The 18,069-nt window shown below is 48.8% G+C and overlaps 1 protein-coding gene across 4 annotated transcripts in view; it reads right to left on the reverse strand.

Annotated features, from left to right (window-relative positions):
- The window catches only part of EPN2 (epsin 2), a 103,145-nt gene that overhangs the window by 37,773 nt on the left and 47,303 nt on the right, over positions 1-18,069 (reverse strand). For 2 of the 4 annotated variants that reach the window (XM_050763889.1, XM_050763888.1), the window contains exons 2-4: positions 17,836-17,958; positions 16,199-16,963; positions 14,099-14,269 (exon numbers count right to left, since the gene is read on the reverse strand). The exons of 1 other annotated variant lie outside the window; for it this stretch is intronic. In XM_050763889.1, coding sequence (XP_050619846.1) covers positions 14,099-14,269; positions 16,199-16,793 — 766 coding nt within the window. In that variant the 5' untranslated portion in view covers positions 16,794-16,963; positions 17,836-17,958. The remainder of the gene's footprint in view (positions 1-14,098; positions 14,270-16,198; positions 16,964-17,835; positions 17,959-18,069) is intronic. One more of the 4 variants, XM_050763890.1, reaches the window with a different exon arrangement.

An 18,069-nucleotide genomic window follows, 5' to 3' on the forward strand; every position in this document is an offset into this window, starting at 1 on the left:
TTCAACTACTTCCAGCCGGCCATCTGCCCTAGCGGGCAGAAAGCAGGCGCTACATCAGCTTTGCTTCTGGCACAGAGTAGGTGCTCAAACATCCATCAGATAATGGTCAAGTTTAGTTTCTGGTGAAAACGAATAATGGCTATAACTTCTCCACTACCACTCTGCAACACTGGTACTGCTACCTCAGTTTACAGACAAGGAAGCTGAAATCCCGGGTGAAAAAAGGCAGAGCCCCAACAATGACCATGTTGAGGCCCCAATGCAGGGCTGGTGAAAGACGGGGGAGGGTAAAGCAGAGACAAAAGGCAGTCCATCCATTTGTCTGCATGAGCCAAATCCCATCCTCAGTCAGAAATAAAAAAGCAAGTTGTGCCATTATCTTTGGGCTATTAAACCCTCTCCTACAATAAGAGCACCAACTTGTTGGGTGGGAAAGGAAGGGTTTAGTCAAAACACTAAGCAGCTTTTTCTCACTGCCATTTACCTCAGGAGTCCCTGAGGTTCCTGCTGCTTCTGTCCACAGTGAAAGTAACAAAGCTACAGCCTGTCCTTCTCTAGGCGGAGTGCTGGGGCAGGGGTCTCATAATCGCTGGGGACCAGCAGTAAGGAGAAGAGGACCTGTAGCCTCACCCTGAGCCACCCTCAGCTCTCCAGGGATGAGCTAGAGTGGGAGGAGGGGTGCTGAAGCCCAGGCAGTGCCAGCTGAGGTGAGCGGGCACTTCAACAAAGATAATCATTTATCTCTTTTTTAATTCAATCATGAACTTCAAAGAAGTTAAATGCCTGCAACAGTTTCTTAGAGTAATACTTATAAACAGGAAACTCATTTTTAAAATGAGTATTCTGATAATTTTCATCTATTCAATTGGAAATAATCAATTATAAAAGTATAGCACCTGCTGTGGGCTCAGGGCCTACCAACTGGGCACCCTCCCCTACTGCTGGGGGTAAAGCATTTGTTTGGAAACAGTCTGTTCGGAAAACATTTGTCATGCTTCAAGAAACAGAATGTTCATACACTTTTCCCACTAATCTCACCTCTGGGAATTCTATATTGAAGAAATAATCCAAAGAATCCTTAAAAACAGAAAAAAACAAGCTTTCTGTTCAAAGAAGTTTACCACAGCATTATTTACACTGGTGGAAATCTGAAGCAAGTCTGATCATAAGAATTACAGTGACAGAGTCACTTCTGGAGCATTTCCTGTGTGCAAGGTGGTATGTGAAGTGCATACATTATTAGCATATGTAATTTACACAAAAACCCAGGACAGAAGCACTATGGTTATGCCCATTTTACAAGTAAGCTGCCCAAGGTTTAACCTTTAAAACTAAGTGTTGCTAGGCTTGGTGGCAGGTGTCTGTAGTCCCAAACTACTCAAGAGGCTGAGATGGGAGGATCCCTTGTGCCCAGGAGTTCAAAGATACAGTGAGGTGGAATCACAACACTGCTCCAGCCAGCCTGGGTGACATAGCAAGACCCCAACTCTAAAAAAAAACATAAATAGGCAGGGCGCAGTGGCTCACACTTGTAATCCCAACACTTTGGGAGGCTGAGGTGGGCAGGATCACCTGAGGTCTTGAGTTCGAGACCAGCCTAGCCAAAATGGCGAAATCCCGTCTCTACTGAAAATATAAAAAATTAATTGGGCATGGTGGCGCACACCTATAATCCCAACTACTCGGGAGGCTGAGGCAGGAGAATCACTTGAACCTGGGAAGTGGAGGTTACAGTAAGCAGAAATCACACCATTGCACTCCAGCCTGGACGACAGAGCAAGACTCCGTCTCAAAAAATAAATAAATAAATACATACATACATACATACATAAATGAATTGATAAATAAAACTAAGTATCTAGCAACATGGAAAATGCATAGAGTTAGACTTTTTCAAAAAAAATCAGACTGCATAATTGTCCTATTTCTCACGGAAATGAGAGGCACCCTCTGTGGCCAAGCACAACAAGGTCACTGCTACTGCCCTCCTAGTTTAGGCCCCCCCAGTGGCTTGCCCTCGGCCTCATGCTGTCTCACAAACTGAGATGACGACAAGTGAAGGGCTAGAGCAGCTCCATAGTTTACAACTACTCCGCACTGCCTGCCTGAACACCACCTTCCCCCACATCCAGCGCCACATGGTGTCGGTATGTCTGCCTCTCTTAAAAAGGGCCTGCCAAAAACAAGATCTTAGCTACCAGCTGCAAGCCCCTGGAAGCTTAGGGCTGGCCCTCACACACAAGCGCAGAAAGTGAGCACATGAATACACTTTTTGGAAAATATGCTTTGAAAATGTCACATGGTTGTGAATGACATGTCCATAATACTGTTGTACTATCTGTATAATATAAAATGTTAGATCAGCTTTGTTTTCAGACCTATGATTCAGATCTGTCAGCACAACTGCCTTTTGGGGATGTGGGTCTTGCCCTGGCCTTCAGTTCCTCTCCAGATTAAGAACCTGCATGCTTTGCCCCCAGACAGATGGCTACAAGAAAACTGCACAACTTGGTGGATCCCAATTGCCAGTGGTCAGTCTATGCAGCCAGGGCCCTGTCACTAAAATCTGTGGGCTGTTCAGTGTGAACATGAGGAGTGACTGACAGTCCAACATCAGGGCAAGGATGACTTAGGGATCTTCACCCAGAGGAATACTATGTGCAGCTGTTAAAGTGTTTATAGGGCTGTGCAGGAACCACAGAAAATGCTTCTGTTTCAATGTCACAAGACAGAAAGCAGGAATGCAAAGTTGCATTCACAGTGTGAAAAAGAAAATGCTTGGGAAAAAGTCCAGAAGGAACTACACCAACACGTGGCCAGGCATGATGGCTCAGTCCTGTAACCCCAGCACTTTGCTAGGCCACAGCAGGAGAATCACTTGAGGCCAGGAGTTCCAGATCAGCCTGGCCAACATAGGAAGATCTCGTCTCTACTAAAAATCAAACACTTGGCTGGGTGTGGTGTGTGCCTGTACTTCCAGCTACTAGGCGAGGCTGAGATGGAAGGATTGTTTGAACCTGGGAGTTCGAGGTTGCGTAGGCCATGATTGTGCCACAATGTTCCAGCCTGGGCAACAGCAAGACACTGTCTCCAAAAATATAAATAAAAATAAAAATAAATAGACCAACATGTGAACAACAGTTGTCTTTGTATGTTATAGTTAAGATTGCAGTTTTTTGTTTTTGTTTTTTTTTTTTTTTTGAGAAGGAGTCTGGCTCTGTGGCCTGGGCTGGAGTGCATTGGCCGGATCTCAGCTCACTGCAAGCTCCGCCTCCCGGGTTCACACCATTCTCCTGCCTCAGCCTCCCGAGTAGCTGGGAACACAGACGCCCGCCACCTCGCCCGGCTAGTTTTTTGTATTTTTTAGTAGAGACGGGGTTTCACCGTGTTAGCCAGGATGGTCTCGATCTCCTGACCTCGTGATCCGCCCGTCTCGGCCTCCCAAAGTGCTGGGATTACAGGCTTGAGCCACCGCGCCCGGCCCATTTTTTTCTTCTTTTACTATTTCTATTTTTTGCATTTTCCCAACTATCATGAATGGACATACATTACTTTTGTACCAAAAATCTAGCAGGAGTCGGGCGCGGTGGCTCACATCTGTAATCCCTGCACTTTGGGAGGCAGAGGTGAGTAGATCACCTGAGGTCAGGAGTTCGAGACCAGCCTGGCCAACATGATGAAACCCCCTCTCTACTAAAAATACAAAAATTAGCTGAGTGTGGTGGCGCACACCTGTAGTCGCAGCTACTCAGGAGGCTGAGACAGGAGAATTGCTTGAACCCGGGAGGCAGAGGCTGTAGTGAGCCGAGATCACGCCACTGCACTCCAGCCTGGGTGATAGGGTGAGACCCTGTTCCAATTTAAAAAAAAAAAAAAAAAAAATAGCAGAATGAATGACTTCATGCCCTCACTGTACTTGGAGAAGTAGGTCGTGGAGTGGACTGGCGGGAGGGGCTCTGGTTATCCCACTGTAAGCTGGACTAAGCTTTCCATTAGAAGTCAGCAGGAGATTAATTTGATGTGTAATATCAATCTCCAAGGTGCTCCAAGTTGTAGTGTCACATGGCTGCCTGTAACTCTGTGAAAAGACACTGCTATGGGCCATGAGTTGAGGAGAGCGTGGAGGAAGAGCCCTTCAACTGATTAAAGCCTGACAGGGAACCAGCAGCTCCCAGCACACTGCTGTCAGTGCCACCTCGGCACCTGAGGCCCTCCCAGAGATTCTAATTTGAGAGGTATGGCAGAGGTGTGGCCTGGGATTTGGGACATTTTGGGAGATTTAAAAGCTTGAGAGCTAATGATTTAGGGAAAAAAGAAAAGGCAACTGTCAAAATGAGGAACTGCCTTGTATCAATAAACAAAAACTAACAACTATGAATCATACTGTTGCCAAATTCAACCTCAAAGCATCGAGAAACCACACAAATATATAAGGCATTTCTATATTTCTGGAATTGACCTCAAATGTATTTTTTTTCTTTTTTTTTTGAGAGGTAGTTTCGCTCTTGTTGCCCAGACTGGAGTCCAAAGGCACGATCTCTGCTCACTGCAACCTCCGCCTCCTAGGTTCAAGTGATTCTCCTGACTCAGTCTCCCAAATAGCTGGGACTACAGGTGTGTGCCACTACACCCGGCGGTTTTTTTTTGGTTTTTTTGTAGTTTTAATAGAGACAGGGTTTCACTGTGTCGGGCAGGCTAGTCTGGAACTCCTGACCTCAGGTGGGGAGACAGGAGAAGAGAGGTTTATTTAGCACTCACGCATGAAGAATGTTCTGAGCACCTTTCCTGGTTCAGGTGTTGTGCTAGGGACACTAGGGATACAGCACGGGGCATGAACGGGGCTCCTGTTCTAACAGCTCGTTTTAGTGCAGGTAGACAAAACAAAGTAAGAGAATTTCAGGTAGTGAAAAGGACTCTGAAGACAGTAAAAAAGGATATGATACAGAGAGAGATTTAAATTATATGGCCTACTTTCCCATGCGAAGAGAAATCTATCTGTATGCCTTCCCTCCTGTTTCTAGTCATATAATTTTTTTAATGCCTCCTGGAAGTTGGCTATATGAAACTAGCAACTGCTGTACTGCACATCCATGAATAAAGACACCTTCGGCAGCTGTGACTATGCCAGCCAATCTGACTTAAAACACCTCCCTTTTCCCTCCTACACTTATTGACAGTTTACAAACAATAGTTTGTTTACCTATACTACAAAGGATCCTTTAAAAACAGGTCAATATTGTATTGACCCATTTTCTATGGTACACATCAATGTCAACCATTTAATCAATAATGGGTTTTTTGTTTTTCCTGAGAAAGGGTCTCACTTTGTCACCCAGGCTAGGATGCAGTGACACAATCTTGGTTCACTGCAGCCTCAACTTCCTGAGCTCAGGCGATTCCTCCCACCCCAGCCCCCCAAAGTAGGTGGGACTACAGGTCCCTCCCTCCCTCTGTCCCTCCCTCCCTCCCTCCCTTCGACAGAGTCTTGCTCTGTCACCCAGGCTGGAGTGCAGTGGTGCAATTTCGGCTCACTGCAACCTCTGCCTCCCAGACTCAAGCAATTCTCCTGCCTCGGCCTCCTGGGTAGCTGGGATACAGGCGCTCACCACCACACCCGACTAATTTTTTGTATTTTTAGTAGAGACAGGGGTTTCACCATGTTGGCCAGGCTGGTCTCAAACTCCTAACCTCAAGTGATCCACCCGCCTCGGTCTCCCAAAGTGCTGGGATTGTAGGAGTGAGCCACCACACCCGGCCTTGATAGCACTGTTTCAATTCCAAGAACAATCCCATACTCTGACAATCAGAGGAGCTCTTTAAGATCTGGGACCCAATAAAATAATGGTTTAATTAGGTATTCCTGGCTGAGTGTGGTGGCTTGCGCCTGCATACCTGTAATCCCAACACTTTGAGAGGCCGAGGCCAGAGGATAGCTTGAGCCCAGGAGTTCTAGATGAGCCTGGGCAACATGGCAAAACCCCATCTCTACAAAATACAGAAAATTAAAAAAAAAAAAAAGGCTGGGCATAGTGGCATGTACCTGTAGTCTCAGCAACCCAGGAAGTTGAGGTGGGAGGATCACTTGAGCCCTGGGAGCCTGGGAGGCAGAGGCTGCAGTGAGCCACAATCACACCACCGCACTCCAGCCTGAGCAACAGAGCAAGACCCTTTTTTTTTTTGAGACAGAGTTTCGCTCTTGTCACCCAGGCTGGAGTACAGTGGCACGATCTCGGCTCACTGCAACCTCTGCCTCCCAGGTTCAAGCGAATCTTCCGCCTCAGCCTCCTGAGTAGCTGGGATTACAGGTGCCTACCACCATGCCTGGCCAATTTTTTTGAATTTTTAGTAGAGATGGGTTTCACCATGTTGGCCAAGCTGGTCTCGAACTCCTGACCTCAAGAGATCCACCTGTCTCGACCTCCCAATGTGTCGAGATTGGGATTATAGGCATGAGCCACCATGCCTGCCCGACCCTATCTTAAAAAGAAAAAAAAAATAATAATAAAGCACTATATAAGATGAACCATATAATCTTGAAATTGTAACAGGTGTATACTGCATTTGTCTATTTTGCAGAAAAAATTTTAAAGCAATTTCAAAAACTGTCAAGTAGAGGAAAGAGAACCAGAGTTCTTCAAAATCCCAGTTCAAATTCTAGCTTCTTCACTTACAAATGAGAGGATTTAGGGGAGCAAGTTCATGTCAGTTTCCTTATTAACCTCATCTGCCCTGCCTACCTTCTTCACAAGTGTGAGAAGCAAATGGACTCCTTCTACGTGAAGGCAAAGGCCCAGGAGAGGTGATCCAGATGCCTTCTGGTTGTGCTGGGCAACTGCCTGACTTCAGCAGCTCAGCCATTCAACAGCCTTCATGAACCACATTCAAATCCCACTTAAAACCCAAGCCCTTGTGGCAAGAATGAGCATCTTTTATACCTGACACTTGGATAGATGTGTCAATAAATCTGCCACCTCTGAGGGTGTGTTCATGTTACTAATCAGCTTCTTCGTGACTCAATTTTCCACTTGAAGAGATTAACTCTCTCTAGAGTAAGCTAACGCTGACAGCCCTGCTGTGCCTCTGCCCCCAGGACTGACCGCCAGCCGAAGATACAGGGCTCCCCTGACTTACAGAACACATTTACTCCACCAATACAAGATGCCAAATGAATCTCATCTCCCACCAAATTCCTGGCCCATCCCCAAAACCCAATGGAAGGCCCCTGAGGGCTGGACACACTCCCCATAGGTAGCTATCCCTGGCCTTTCTGACACTAGGAAATACCTGGCTGGCGGCCACCAATCACCTTCTCAGACCCAGGCGTGCCCTGTTGCCCCCCTAGTTCCTGACAGCATCACTCAGCCCCATACCTCGGAGCTTCATCACCTCCTACACTCTCAGGAGACCTCAGCTGGCCCAGGAGCCTTCCAAGGTCCACCTCAGAAGCACTTCTGACATGCTGGCTTGTTTGGCTTTTCTTTTTTTAACAATATATTTTCCCACATCTTTGAGTTTTCAGAAGTAGACCTGTGTAGGACTCCCTTTTCAGATGCCTACATCTTATCAAAACACTCTCCTTCATGTGTGTACATGTCTGGTGTAAGTGCACATGTGTCTGTGTGTGTGCATACTCCAGCTCTACTCCCAGAGTCGGGCAAGCAGGGCTGAGGCCATGACAACTCTGGTTCACCCCTGAGGTTCCCTTGCTATGAAGACAGCTTCCGTAGAGTCCTCTGAGGGCCCACTGTGCCTGGGGACTTCCTGGACATACTCATGAAACGCACAAGAAAGCTTGCAAATTCTACCAAGTCCCTACTGGGTTTAAGAATGAATGGCTGATAACCGTGGATAGCCCTGCCACTCTACTCCCTGAGAAATCCTATTTCCCCTTAGATTCTTACCAGGCCACTAGAGAGTGGAGGCACGGCCCGAAGGCCTGGAGGAGAGCAGCAGCAGCTGTTGGGGTGATGCCACAGGACAATGATCATGGCCACTGCTCCATGAAGTCCCGGGCAGGCTGCTTGACACTCTGGCCTTCCGAGCTGCACAGTACCAAACCAAATTTGGATTCATCTCTAGCCACTGTCTGCAATCCTGGCTTTTCTTTCTCACCTCTATTTTCCTTTTGCCCCAATTTCTTCTGGTATCTATTTAATCCTGTGGCAATGCATGTGTTTTACAAGCCAACTCAAATCCTTTCTAGAGTGAAGCAGGGCAAATACATTAAATGGTCATAATCTCTAGTAATCACTTGGCAAACCCTTGCTGGGTGGGGTGTGAGAGGAGCAGCCTCAGCACAAGGGGCTCTCAGACCAGAGGACCAGAGGACCAGTGACCCAAAGGAATTCCTGCCATTTCTCTGGGAGCAAACCTGAAGCATACCACAGCCAGGGCCAACGGCGTCAGCAAGACAGGAGGGGCCATGACGAGAGACAAGAAGACCCAGCTGCAGGCAGCAGCCCCCACCTGGTATAAAGCCCACCACTGCTTACTCTGGTTTCAGGACCCAAGTTGGTTCTGATTCACTTTAGTGAATCAGAAGGCAATGAAGATTTCTATTCTGTCTGCCTTCCTTTTTCTTTTTTTTTTTTTTTTTTTTTTTTTTTTTTTTTTTTTGAGACGGAGTCTCGCTCTGTCACCCAGGCTGGAGTGCAGTGGCCAGATCTCAGCTCACTGCAAGCTCCGCCTCCCGGGTTCCCGCCATTCTCCTGCCTCAGCCTCCCGAGTAGCTGGGACCACAGGCGCCGCCACCTCGCCCGGCTAATTTTTTGTGTTTTTAGTAGAGACGGGGTTTCGCCATGTTAGCCAGGATGGTCTCAATCTCCTGACCTAGTGATCCGCCCGTCTCGGCCTCCCAAAGTGCTGGGATTACAGGCTTGAGCCACCGCGCCCGGCCTCTTTTTTTTTTTTAAGAACAGGAATGCTGGGCAGTTAAACTCCCACCAAGAACTTCAAGGTACCAGGCAACTCGGGACTTGCTCAGGGAGCATCAAGACAGCTGTAGCTTTGGCTCCACAGATTGTACTTCACGGAGCTCAGCAAGGGGGCTGAGAACACCAAGGTGGGCAATCCTTCCTTCCTTTACCAGCCCTCAACAAAGGCCAGCCAGGGCAAAAGATCTGGCCCCTGGCCTTAGAGTGTCCTCGGTGAGAGGACAGCAGCAATCTTTCTTTCCAGACCTCCACCTTGACTCAGGAATGCTTTTCCCATCCCCATCTGCCTTCCTTTGATGTAGGGGTTCCCTCTACCCCAAGAACTTCTGTAATTTCTCCAAAGCCTTTTGACACCGTGGCCAGTCCTGCAGAACAGAACAGGAAATGATTCAAAGAGTCCTGGGGGTGGGTGACAAGTGGGCTGCTCACCTCCACCAAGTTGCAGTTCAGGCCAGCAGCCATCTCTGTGTGATCTTAGGCAAATCTCTCAACTCCCTGGGCCTGAGGGTCCTCATTTGGGCTGCGCAGCTTCTACCCAAACACAACAGTCCTGAGCCCTGACTACAGGCAAGGATCATGTGAGGGTAGCCAACACGGGTAAGCCTTAAGAGGCCCAGCCTCGGGAGGGCAGCTGGTGTGTCAGAAATTACAAGACCACGAAGTAAACATGAGCGCCAGAGGCTAGGTGTGGTGGCTCACGCCTGTAATCCCAGAACTTTGGGAGGCTGAGCTAGTCAGATCACTTGAGGTCAGGGGTTTGAGACCTGGCCAACATGATGAAACCCCATCTCTACTAAAAACACAAAAATTAGCCAGACACGGTGGCATGTGCCTGTAATCCCAGCTACCCAGGTGGCTAAGGAAGGAGAATCGCTTGAAGCCAGCTAGGCAGAGGTTGCAGTGAGCCCAGATCACACCACCGCACTCACTCCAGCCTGGCCAATAGAGTGAGACTCCATCTCAAAAAAAAAAAAAAAATCATGAGCACCAGGTGAGGCCGAACAGCGGACGGTCATAAGCACTGTCCATGCCCTGACAACTCCCAAAGCATGTCTGCAGCCCAGAATTCTCTCCCCAACTCCAGACTTCTCAGATCTTCTTGACACCTCCACTTGTGTGTCTAGGAGACACTTCTTTGTGTCCTGAACTCAACCCCTCTGCTAACCTGCTGCACCTACAGCCGCCCTCACTTCAGATGACGGCAGCTCCGCCTCCAGCTGCTCCACTCACAGACCTCAGAGTCATCCTCAGCTCCCCTCTCACTCTGCCCAGTCCTCTAGCAAGGCCTGTCGGGTCATCTTTTAAACATACCCAGAAACCGGCCAGGTGCGGTGGCTCACGAGGTCAGGAGATCGAGACCATCCTGACTAACACAATGAAACTCCGTCTCTATTAAAAAAAAATACAAAAACATTAGCTGGGCGTGGCAGCGGGCACCTGTAGTCCCAGCTACTCAGGAGGCTGAGGCAGGAGAATGGCGTGAACCCAGGAGGCAGAGCTTGCAGTGAGCCGAGATCGTGCCACTGCACTTCAGCATGGGCGACATAGCGAGACTCTATCTCAAAAAAAAAGAACCGGCCAGGTGCAGTGGCTCACACCTGTAATCCCAGCACTTTGGGAGGCTAAGGCAGGCAGATCATGAGGTCAGGAGATCGAGACCATCCTGGTTAACACGGTGAAACCCCGTCTCTACTAAAAATACAAAAAATTAGCCGGGCGTGGTGGCAGGCGCCTGTAGTCCCAGCTACTCATGAGGCTGAGGCAGGAGAATAGCGTGAACCCGGGAGGTGGAGCTGGCAGTGAACCGAGATCATGCCACTGCACTCCAGCCTGGGCGACAATGTGAGACTCCGTCTCAAAAAACAAAAAAAAACAACCAAAAAAAAACCATACCCAGAACCTAGCCACTGCCCAGACCTCTGCAGCCCTGCTGGGTCCAGACCCCTACTATCTTCCACCTGGATGGGGACAGTGGCCTCCTGACCCAGCTCCCTGCTCCCACCCTGCCCACACACAGCCCAAGGGATCCTCCCAACCCTCATGTTCCCCTACCTCGCTGTGGGTGAAAGTCAAGAAAATTTCTGACATAAACCCAGAAGGCCCAGCACCGGGCCACTGAGTGCATGGTCTGCAAGGTAAGCACAGTGAAAGTGTTTCAAAAGCTCCTGGCAATGACATCGGCACAACATCTAAACATGGACACAAAAGTACCCGTCTGGATGGACTAGGAATTCAAAGCATGCTCTCAGCCAGATAGAGTTGAGAGGCCCTGCCCCACACCTCCTCCAGGCCCACCTCTGCCACGCTCCACCCCCATGCACCAGCCATGCTCAGTCACTCATCGCCACCTCACTGGCTGCCTTTTCTCAAACACCTTGAGTACACTCCCACTTCAGGGCCTTTGCACAGCTGCCCTTCTGCCTGGAAGGCTCTTTCCAACCTCCACAAGGCTCACCTCCATGCTCATTCAATGCTTGATCCATTCATACTACAAGCCACCCTCCCTTACCTCTCCAAAGACACTCAGCAGGACTTTTTGTCTTGCTGTTTTCCAGAACACTCGTTACATAACATGCTGAATAATTTAAATTGTGTTTTTCTTTCCCATTACCATGTAAGCTCCATGAGGGTAGAGGGCTCTGTTCTGTGCTCAGTGCCTGGTGCCCCATGGGAACTCAATAAATACAGAGCAAAGGGCAGGTAGGGCAGGCTTCAAAAGGAAAGCCCAGAGCTGCACCTGCAGGCGGATGTCAGCAGGCCTGGGAAGGTCTGGAATGCTTCTGTGGGAACAGGAGGACCCCCAGACTGAGGGCAGGGGACACAGCTGGTGGAAGCAACTGAGGTCTGCAACGTCAAAGGTTCTGGGATGGCAGGGCCTGACATCTAAAGGGGCTTTCTGAGACTCAGGACCAGGGCATCCTTTATAAAGACGGACGGTGGGTGAGACTGGGAGAGGCTGACAGCAGGAAATTGGTCAGAAGGCAAGCACTGAATTGAGGCCATGGAACACGATGGACAATTCGAGAGACTTCCAAGGTCAGATCTACAGATCTATGTGGGAGGTGAGAGAGAGGGAGGGGCACAGGGAGAATGAGATGAAATATGGCACACGAAAGAAAGCTCTCCTCAAACATCCTCAGATTATTGCCAGTCACACAAGAGGCCTTCCTGGCTATGGCTGCTCTCACGTGAAGAGGGCTTCCGAGCAGTCTGCCTCCTCTGCCTCTGTGGGGTCTGCGGTCTCAAATGTACCCCTCACAAACACCTCTCCTGAATCACAGCCTGCATCTCACCTGACAGTTTTCTGAATGGCTGGCATCATTCTGACTTTTCCACTGCCGATTTCCAAGAAGGTGTGCTCAAAACAAATCCACTGGTGTGCATAGATTAAGCACTTACCTTATACTCAACGCTTTGTGAAGCATCAAGAAAGAACAGAGAAGAAACATGGCCAAGGTCTTTGCCCCCCACTCCGACAGCCCCCTACCCTCTGACGGGGAGGGAGTGAGATGTGAAGAGGATGCCACACCCAACAGTTAAAGGAAGAAAATGCAACCCATGTAACACTTGCTTGCTCAAAACTCATCTGGGGCATGAGAAATCTTCGAAGAAAAAAATACTCATTTTTATCTTCAACTCCTATCAGGGCTCAAGGACAAGAGAAATCCACATGGGGTGGATACCTTAAGCAACTTGTCAGGTTGGAGGAACAGGGGGCAGGTGGTAGGAGCGATATCCAAGCAGAGAGAACTGAATGGCACAGGCAAAGGTGCAGAGGCAGGGCCAGAGACAGCTGCAGCAGGGGGCAACGGCTAGCCTGCAGGCCCGCCAGGCCGTATTTAACACGCCAGGAAAGCCAGTTTGCCAGCAGGAGAGCTAGAGGGCCAGGGGAACACAGAATTCGCCACCAAGGCTCAAAACAGACCTTGTCAGTTACCAAATGGGTAGAATACAGGAAAAACAAAAAGGGAACTCCATGGAGGGTTCTGCGGGACCTGCTGAGAACAGCAGCCCCTGACTGTCCGGGTGGGGTGAAATGGGCATGTAACTCCAATGCCTCTGGGTGACCCTTTAACGCATGGTTTTATCATTTACATTCTTTACAGTGCAGAGCTGGCCTTCCTTACATTTTCTAATGTCAGTTTAGAAGAAGCCAAAATCCTGTATAAACTGTTAGGGGAAAACAGGGGCATGAAGGGAAATATCCTAGAGTTAAATATAGTTATCACACAAATACCCAAGTCAAACAAGCTGTAATATTAATGAGGCATGAATGAACAGTAACTGTTTCCAGGGCTGAATAAAGGCTGGCCACCTTATCAGGGAAGTCGCACAAAAGCTCTCTGTCGTGCCCCTTCTTATAAGAAGAGTAGAAGAGAACAGACAGCTTTCTTCTCTGTAGCAGAGACCCCACTTGGGACCGAAGGTAGATTAGACTGAGAGCATTTTCTTGTAGGCAACAGTGAAAATCTGTTTTCAGTTTAACCTGCTACAGTTGTAGGGCTCTGATCAGGATGCATTATTAATTAGTAGAAAGAGAAGCCCCATTTTTAGTTACCCATTGAATTAGGTATCTTCAAACACCATGACCTAGAATTGACAGTACAGCTAACTCTCTGTTTTCCATGGTAACGGGGATTTCAGGAAGAAAAGCAGTTAATTGGGAAGCAAAAAAAAATCCCATTTTATTCAGGGCAAGGCATACATTACTGCATTAAGGATGATGGCTTCCAATGACCATCCAGTGAGGATCTTACATTGGTCTGGCGTTGTGAGGTTTAAATCACACATTTCCGGTCCAACAAGCCAAGGTGTCTGACCCACCACCATGGGTGGGCCAGACAGGTAGCAGAACCCCCTCCAGTTTGTCAGGGAATGGGAGCATGGGGAGAGCATGGGCCATCACCCCATGCCTTACCCAAAGAACAGCTCCCTGCTAAACCTTTGACAGAACTTCCAGCAAGTGACATGTGATCCTGGGAAGGGAGCACAACCAGGCCACAAGCTCCCAGGAGAGGGGAAGAAAGGGCTCCTGGGCCTGCTGGAGGCCAAATTGCCAGGCCCAGAGGAGACAGGGAGAGAGTTGGCTGTACTGGCATGGCAAGCACACCCCCAGCAAGCTGCCCAGCATTTCTAGTAAGGAAAAAAGCAAACCGCCGTCCCACCTCGGGCTGCGCGGTCACAAGTGAGGCAGGGCTGGGACCAGTCACCATTTGGGCGGGAGGCTAGCCCCAGGTGCGGCAGGAAGGGGTGGCGCTGGCTCAGTGGCTGCAGCTCCTCACTCTGACCCAGCGGGGCCCCTGTGCGGTGCTGGGGGCACAGCGAGGCCTCAGGCGCTGTGGGGCAGGGACACACACACACACACACAGAGAGAGACACGCCATTAGAGGGTGCGCAGCAGCCCCTGCAGGAGGTGCAGGCCAAGGTTGCTCGGGGTCAACCCCGCAGCCCACTGCGGTGGAAGCTGTGAAAAGCCCGCTGACCACATTCTGACCCTGAACATGCAGCTCAAGCGTAAGGTCTGAGGGAACCAAAAACATCAGAGCTGGAACTGTGGCAGTATCATTTAGCCCAGCAGGACCTATGGCTACAGGCCCTGGACTCAGTATGAGGAGGAGGGGTGGATCAAACCAGGTTCCTACACCCCCACTGTCCCACCCCTGCATCTGCAATGTTCCACAAATTGTTCATGGAACATGAAGCTGTTTCAGCTCCTTGCTTAGCATCCTCTGGATTCTTGAGAATAATGACTGTGAAAAACACATAAAAAGAATGGCAGCTCCCCTTGGCCTGCATCAAAGCCACAGTCACAGCCATAGGAACAGAGGAAGTCAAGACAGTTTGGGACCAATTCAAGCCACAGGGAGCCTCTCTGGGGGTTTGTGAGAGGGTCCTTGAGAGAAATAAAACAATTTCACTTCTTAAAAGACAATCTTCATTTTTTTGGTGCAACTTAACCCTACGTTGAGGCTTCTGGAGATTAAGGTTAAATTGTTTTCAAGAGGTTTAACCAAGGTCACAACTTTTGCTTAAGCAAAGCAGTTCAAACTAAGAAGGAAAAATGACAACTACATATGGGACACGAATATGTTAACCTGCTCCGAGCTCGGTAATAATTCAGAATTCCTAGAAGCAGGAAATCTGACTTTAATATGCAAATCTCTCATTTAACACATTTCTCAAAATGCTAGTGGTGGCAGTACAATGTCAAATCGAAACCTGCAAAAGCAGGAAATGTTAGTAAATGGTCTGGTAACAGAACACTGACTAAGCAAGGGTTGACTGAGGTCCGTCAAACTACAAACAACTTCCTCTAAAAAAAAGTTTTCTGCTATGCTGACATAGCGTTACTAGGGATCTGCACTTTTGTTTCAGCAGCCAGAAGATATAATTTCTACAACCCCCACCTCCATCCTCACCCTGTCCCCCAAAGGCCACTAGGGCCACCTGTCTCTTTGAGTGTGGGGTCCACACTGTGGCTGGCACAGCACTGTGAAAATGGAGAAACACTTGCGGGGGGACCACTTCCAATGAACCACCAGGACGCCAATGTGGCTCAAAGAGACCAGCTTCCATCAGGCCCTGAACTCCACTCTGTTCCCTGAAACCTCTTCTGACCATAGGACAAAGACCCGTATTAATCCAACATGCAAAACTAGAACTAGACCGGCCCCACTCAATGCAGACCCAGCCATGCAACCAAATCACCAGGAACTCTCATTTGCATGTTTGGAAGGGAGGCCTTGTTCACACTAGCAACCTGTACAAGTTTTTTGCTGAAGTAGAATAATACTGAGCCATTCAAGAAACCTGCAGCTCAGTCGGTAGAAAAACATTTAATATGAGATTAAAGAAACAAGATTATCAAGAAAGAGCATTTGTTTCCTCCTGGCTACCAGAGTCAACTCCCCATTGTATGTGCAGCAGGACAACCCTCTTTGCTGCCAGACCCATTCTGACAAGGAAGCAGAAAAGACCTGCCTCTGCCCACCTTCTGCCCAGATGTACAGAATGAGACCCACAGAGCAGCAAAGGGTGTTAGAGACCCCTGAACCAGAGCAGCCAAGGGACTAAAATAAAAGTCCCTTTATAACCAAAACTCAATCCAGACCAAGAACAATTTGCCTGGGCCACCAAAAGCTGGGTACTCAGGACAGGTTCAAGCTCTGCAGTGGTCATCACTCCCTAAGCCCAGGGACACCCACCCCACCTGTCACCCATTGTTGCTGCTCTGGCAAAGGGTGAGAAGCACTTCCATTACTCACAGCCATGGTAGGAGGCCGGGGAACCCCCAGCCTTGCCATACTCCTGCTCCGAGTGGCTGGTGGAGAGGTTGGGCTGGCTGGAGCCTCGCCCAAAGGTGATCTGGTTGCTGCCCATGCCAGTGGCAACCTGGGCCATGCGCTCTTTGGTTTTGAGAGCCTGGGCCCTCTCAGCCTTCAGCCGTTCCTCATCCTTGAGGAGGGCCACCAGTTGCTTTGACTTCTCACGCACATTGATGCCCTGGTCCTTGCCATCTCGGTCAATGTACTGGAAGTCCTTCAGGGTCTGGATGGCGAAGATGTTCTCACGGCACTGCTGGGCCACGCGTTCGGAGCCTGTCTTGATGAGGTAGTCCAGCAGGGTCAGCGCCTTGTACACATGCCGCCAGTTCTTGCCATGGTCATTGAGCCGCTTCCACACCATGCTCATGATCTCCGAGAAGGCCACCACATTGTAGGTCAGGTCGGCGATCTCGGTCATCAGAGAACTGGATGGGCCCCACGGGTCATTGGAGGTGGCTTCCCGGACTTTGATTTCTGCCTCCGAGTAATTGTTCACAATGTTTTTCATCTGCCGTCTGATAGACGAAGTCGTCATTTTTATTTTCTTTGTTACAAGTTTAAAGCCCTTCAAAGAGAGAAACTTTCCTGTCCTTGGTAAGTGCGCACCCTATGAAGGTTCAGTTTCCGTAATCAAGCTGCAGTAAGATCCCTGAATGGTCATTTCCTCCTTTGGAGCGTCAGATTCGAAAAGCTGGAAGCCATGACCTAGAGAAAGAGAAAACCCACTCCACTGCGACGTAAGCCCCCTGTGAGGGTGGGAGACTGGTCCAGCAGCAGGTACTGGGTAAAACTGGGGAGCTGAGTGGACATACCCAGCCTCCTCAGGATGAACCCAAGATAAAATCAATATTACCAGTTAACAATGAATAAAATTTACACTCAAGTTTAAGCCTTTAGGAGAAAGGAAGTAAACATCATGACTATTGCTCTATTTTCAAAACACTTCCACTGGAATGGCTATTTTATGGGTTGTCTTTTCACTGCCTGGCAAAAGTCAGTTGGGGAAGAATCGGAAATGCTGGGGGAAGCTGATCTTGGCAGATTTAAAATTACGTGTGAGACCAGATATGGTGGCTCACACCTGTAATCCCAGCACTTTGCGAAACTGAAATGGGAGGATTACTTGAGGCTAGCCTGGTCAAAACAGCAATACCCCCATCTCTATTTTTTTTTAAGTTTATTTAAATTAAAAAAAAAATACACATTATGACAAGAAAGAGACTAATTTCAGGTCTATCTTAACTCAAAAATGCCTGTCAATACCTTCAAAACTGCTTTGGTCCATTGTGCTTCCAAATGTCCAGAAAATTCTCCTTGACAATCACTTTTCGCCTGACCTTCCCTGCTCAAGAATTTATAAAGATTCCTAACAGCTCTTCTAGAAAAAGGATAAAGACCTCCACTTGGCTTTCAGAAGCCTCCAGCATCTGGCCCAAGCTAATACAGCCTGAAAACTAATCTGGTTATAGCCCAGCCCCTCATTCACAAAGAAAACTGAGACCCCTGGCTAGCCTTTAACTCGCTCCAACCAAACACATCATCTATCCCCTCTCTTTCTCCAGATAACACTCACTTACCAGGCTACAGTGAGGTCCACGTCTGTGACATGAGGCTCCTGTTCACAAGTTTGGTAACCTTCATCTGCCTCATCACCAGCGAGCACCCAGCACTTAGCACTGTGCCCAACACAGAAACGAACACTGTTAAATAAATAAATGTTACAGGTTAAAAACAGAGTCCCTGCCCTCAAGAAGGCCACAGTCTGGCAGGGGATGAAAGTTCCTTACCTATAAAATGGGAAAACTGAGTCC

This window comes from Macaca thibetana, chromosome 16, assembly GCF_024542745.1.
Source record: "Macaca thibetana thibetana isolate TM-01 chromosome 16, ASM2454274v1, whole genome shotgun sequence".
In the NCBI taxonomy this organism is placed as follows: Eukaryota; Metazoa; Chordata; class Mammalia; order Primates; family Cercopithecidae; genus Macaca; species Macaca thibetana.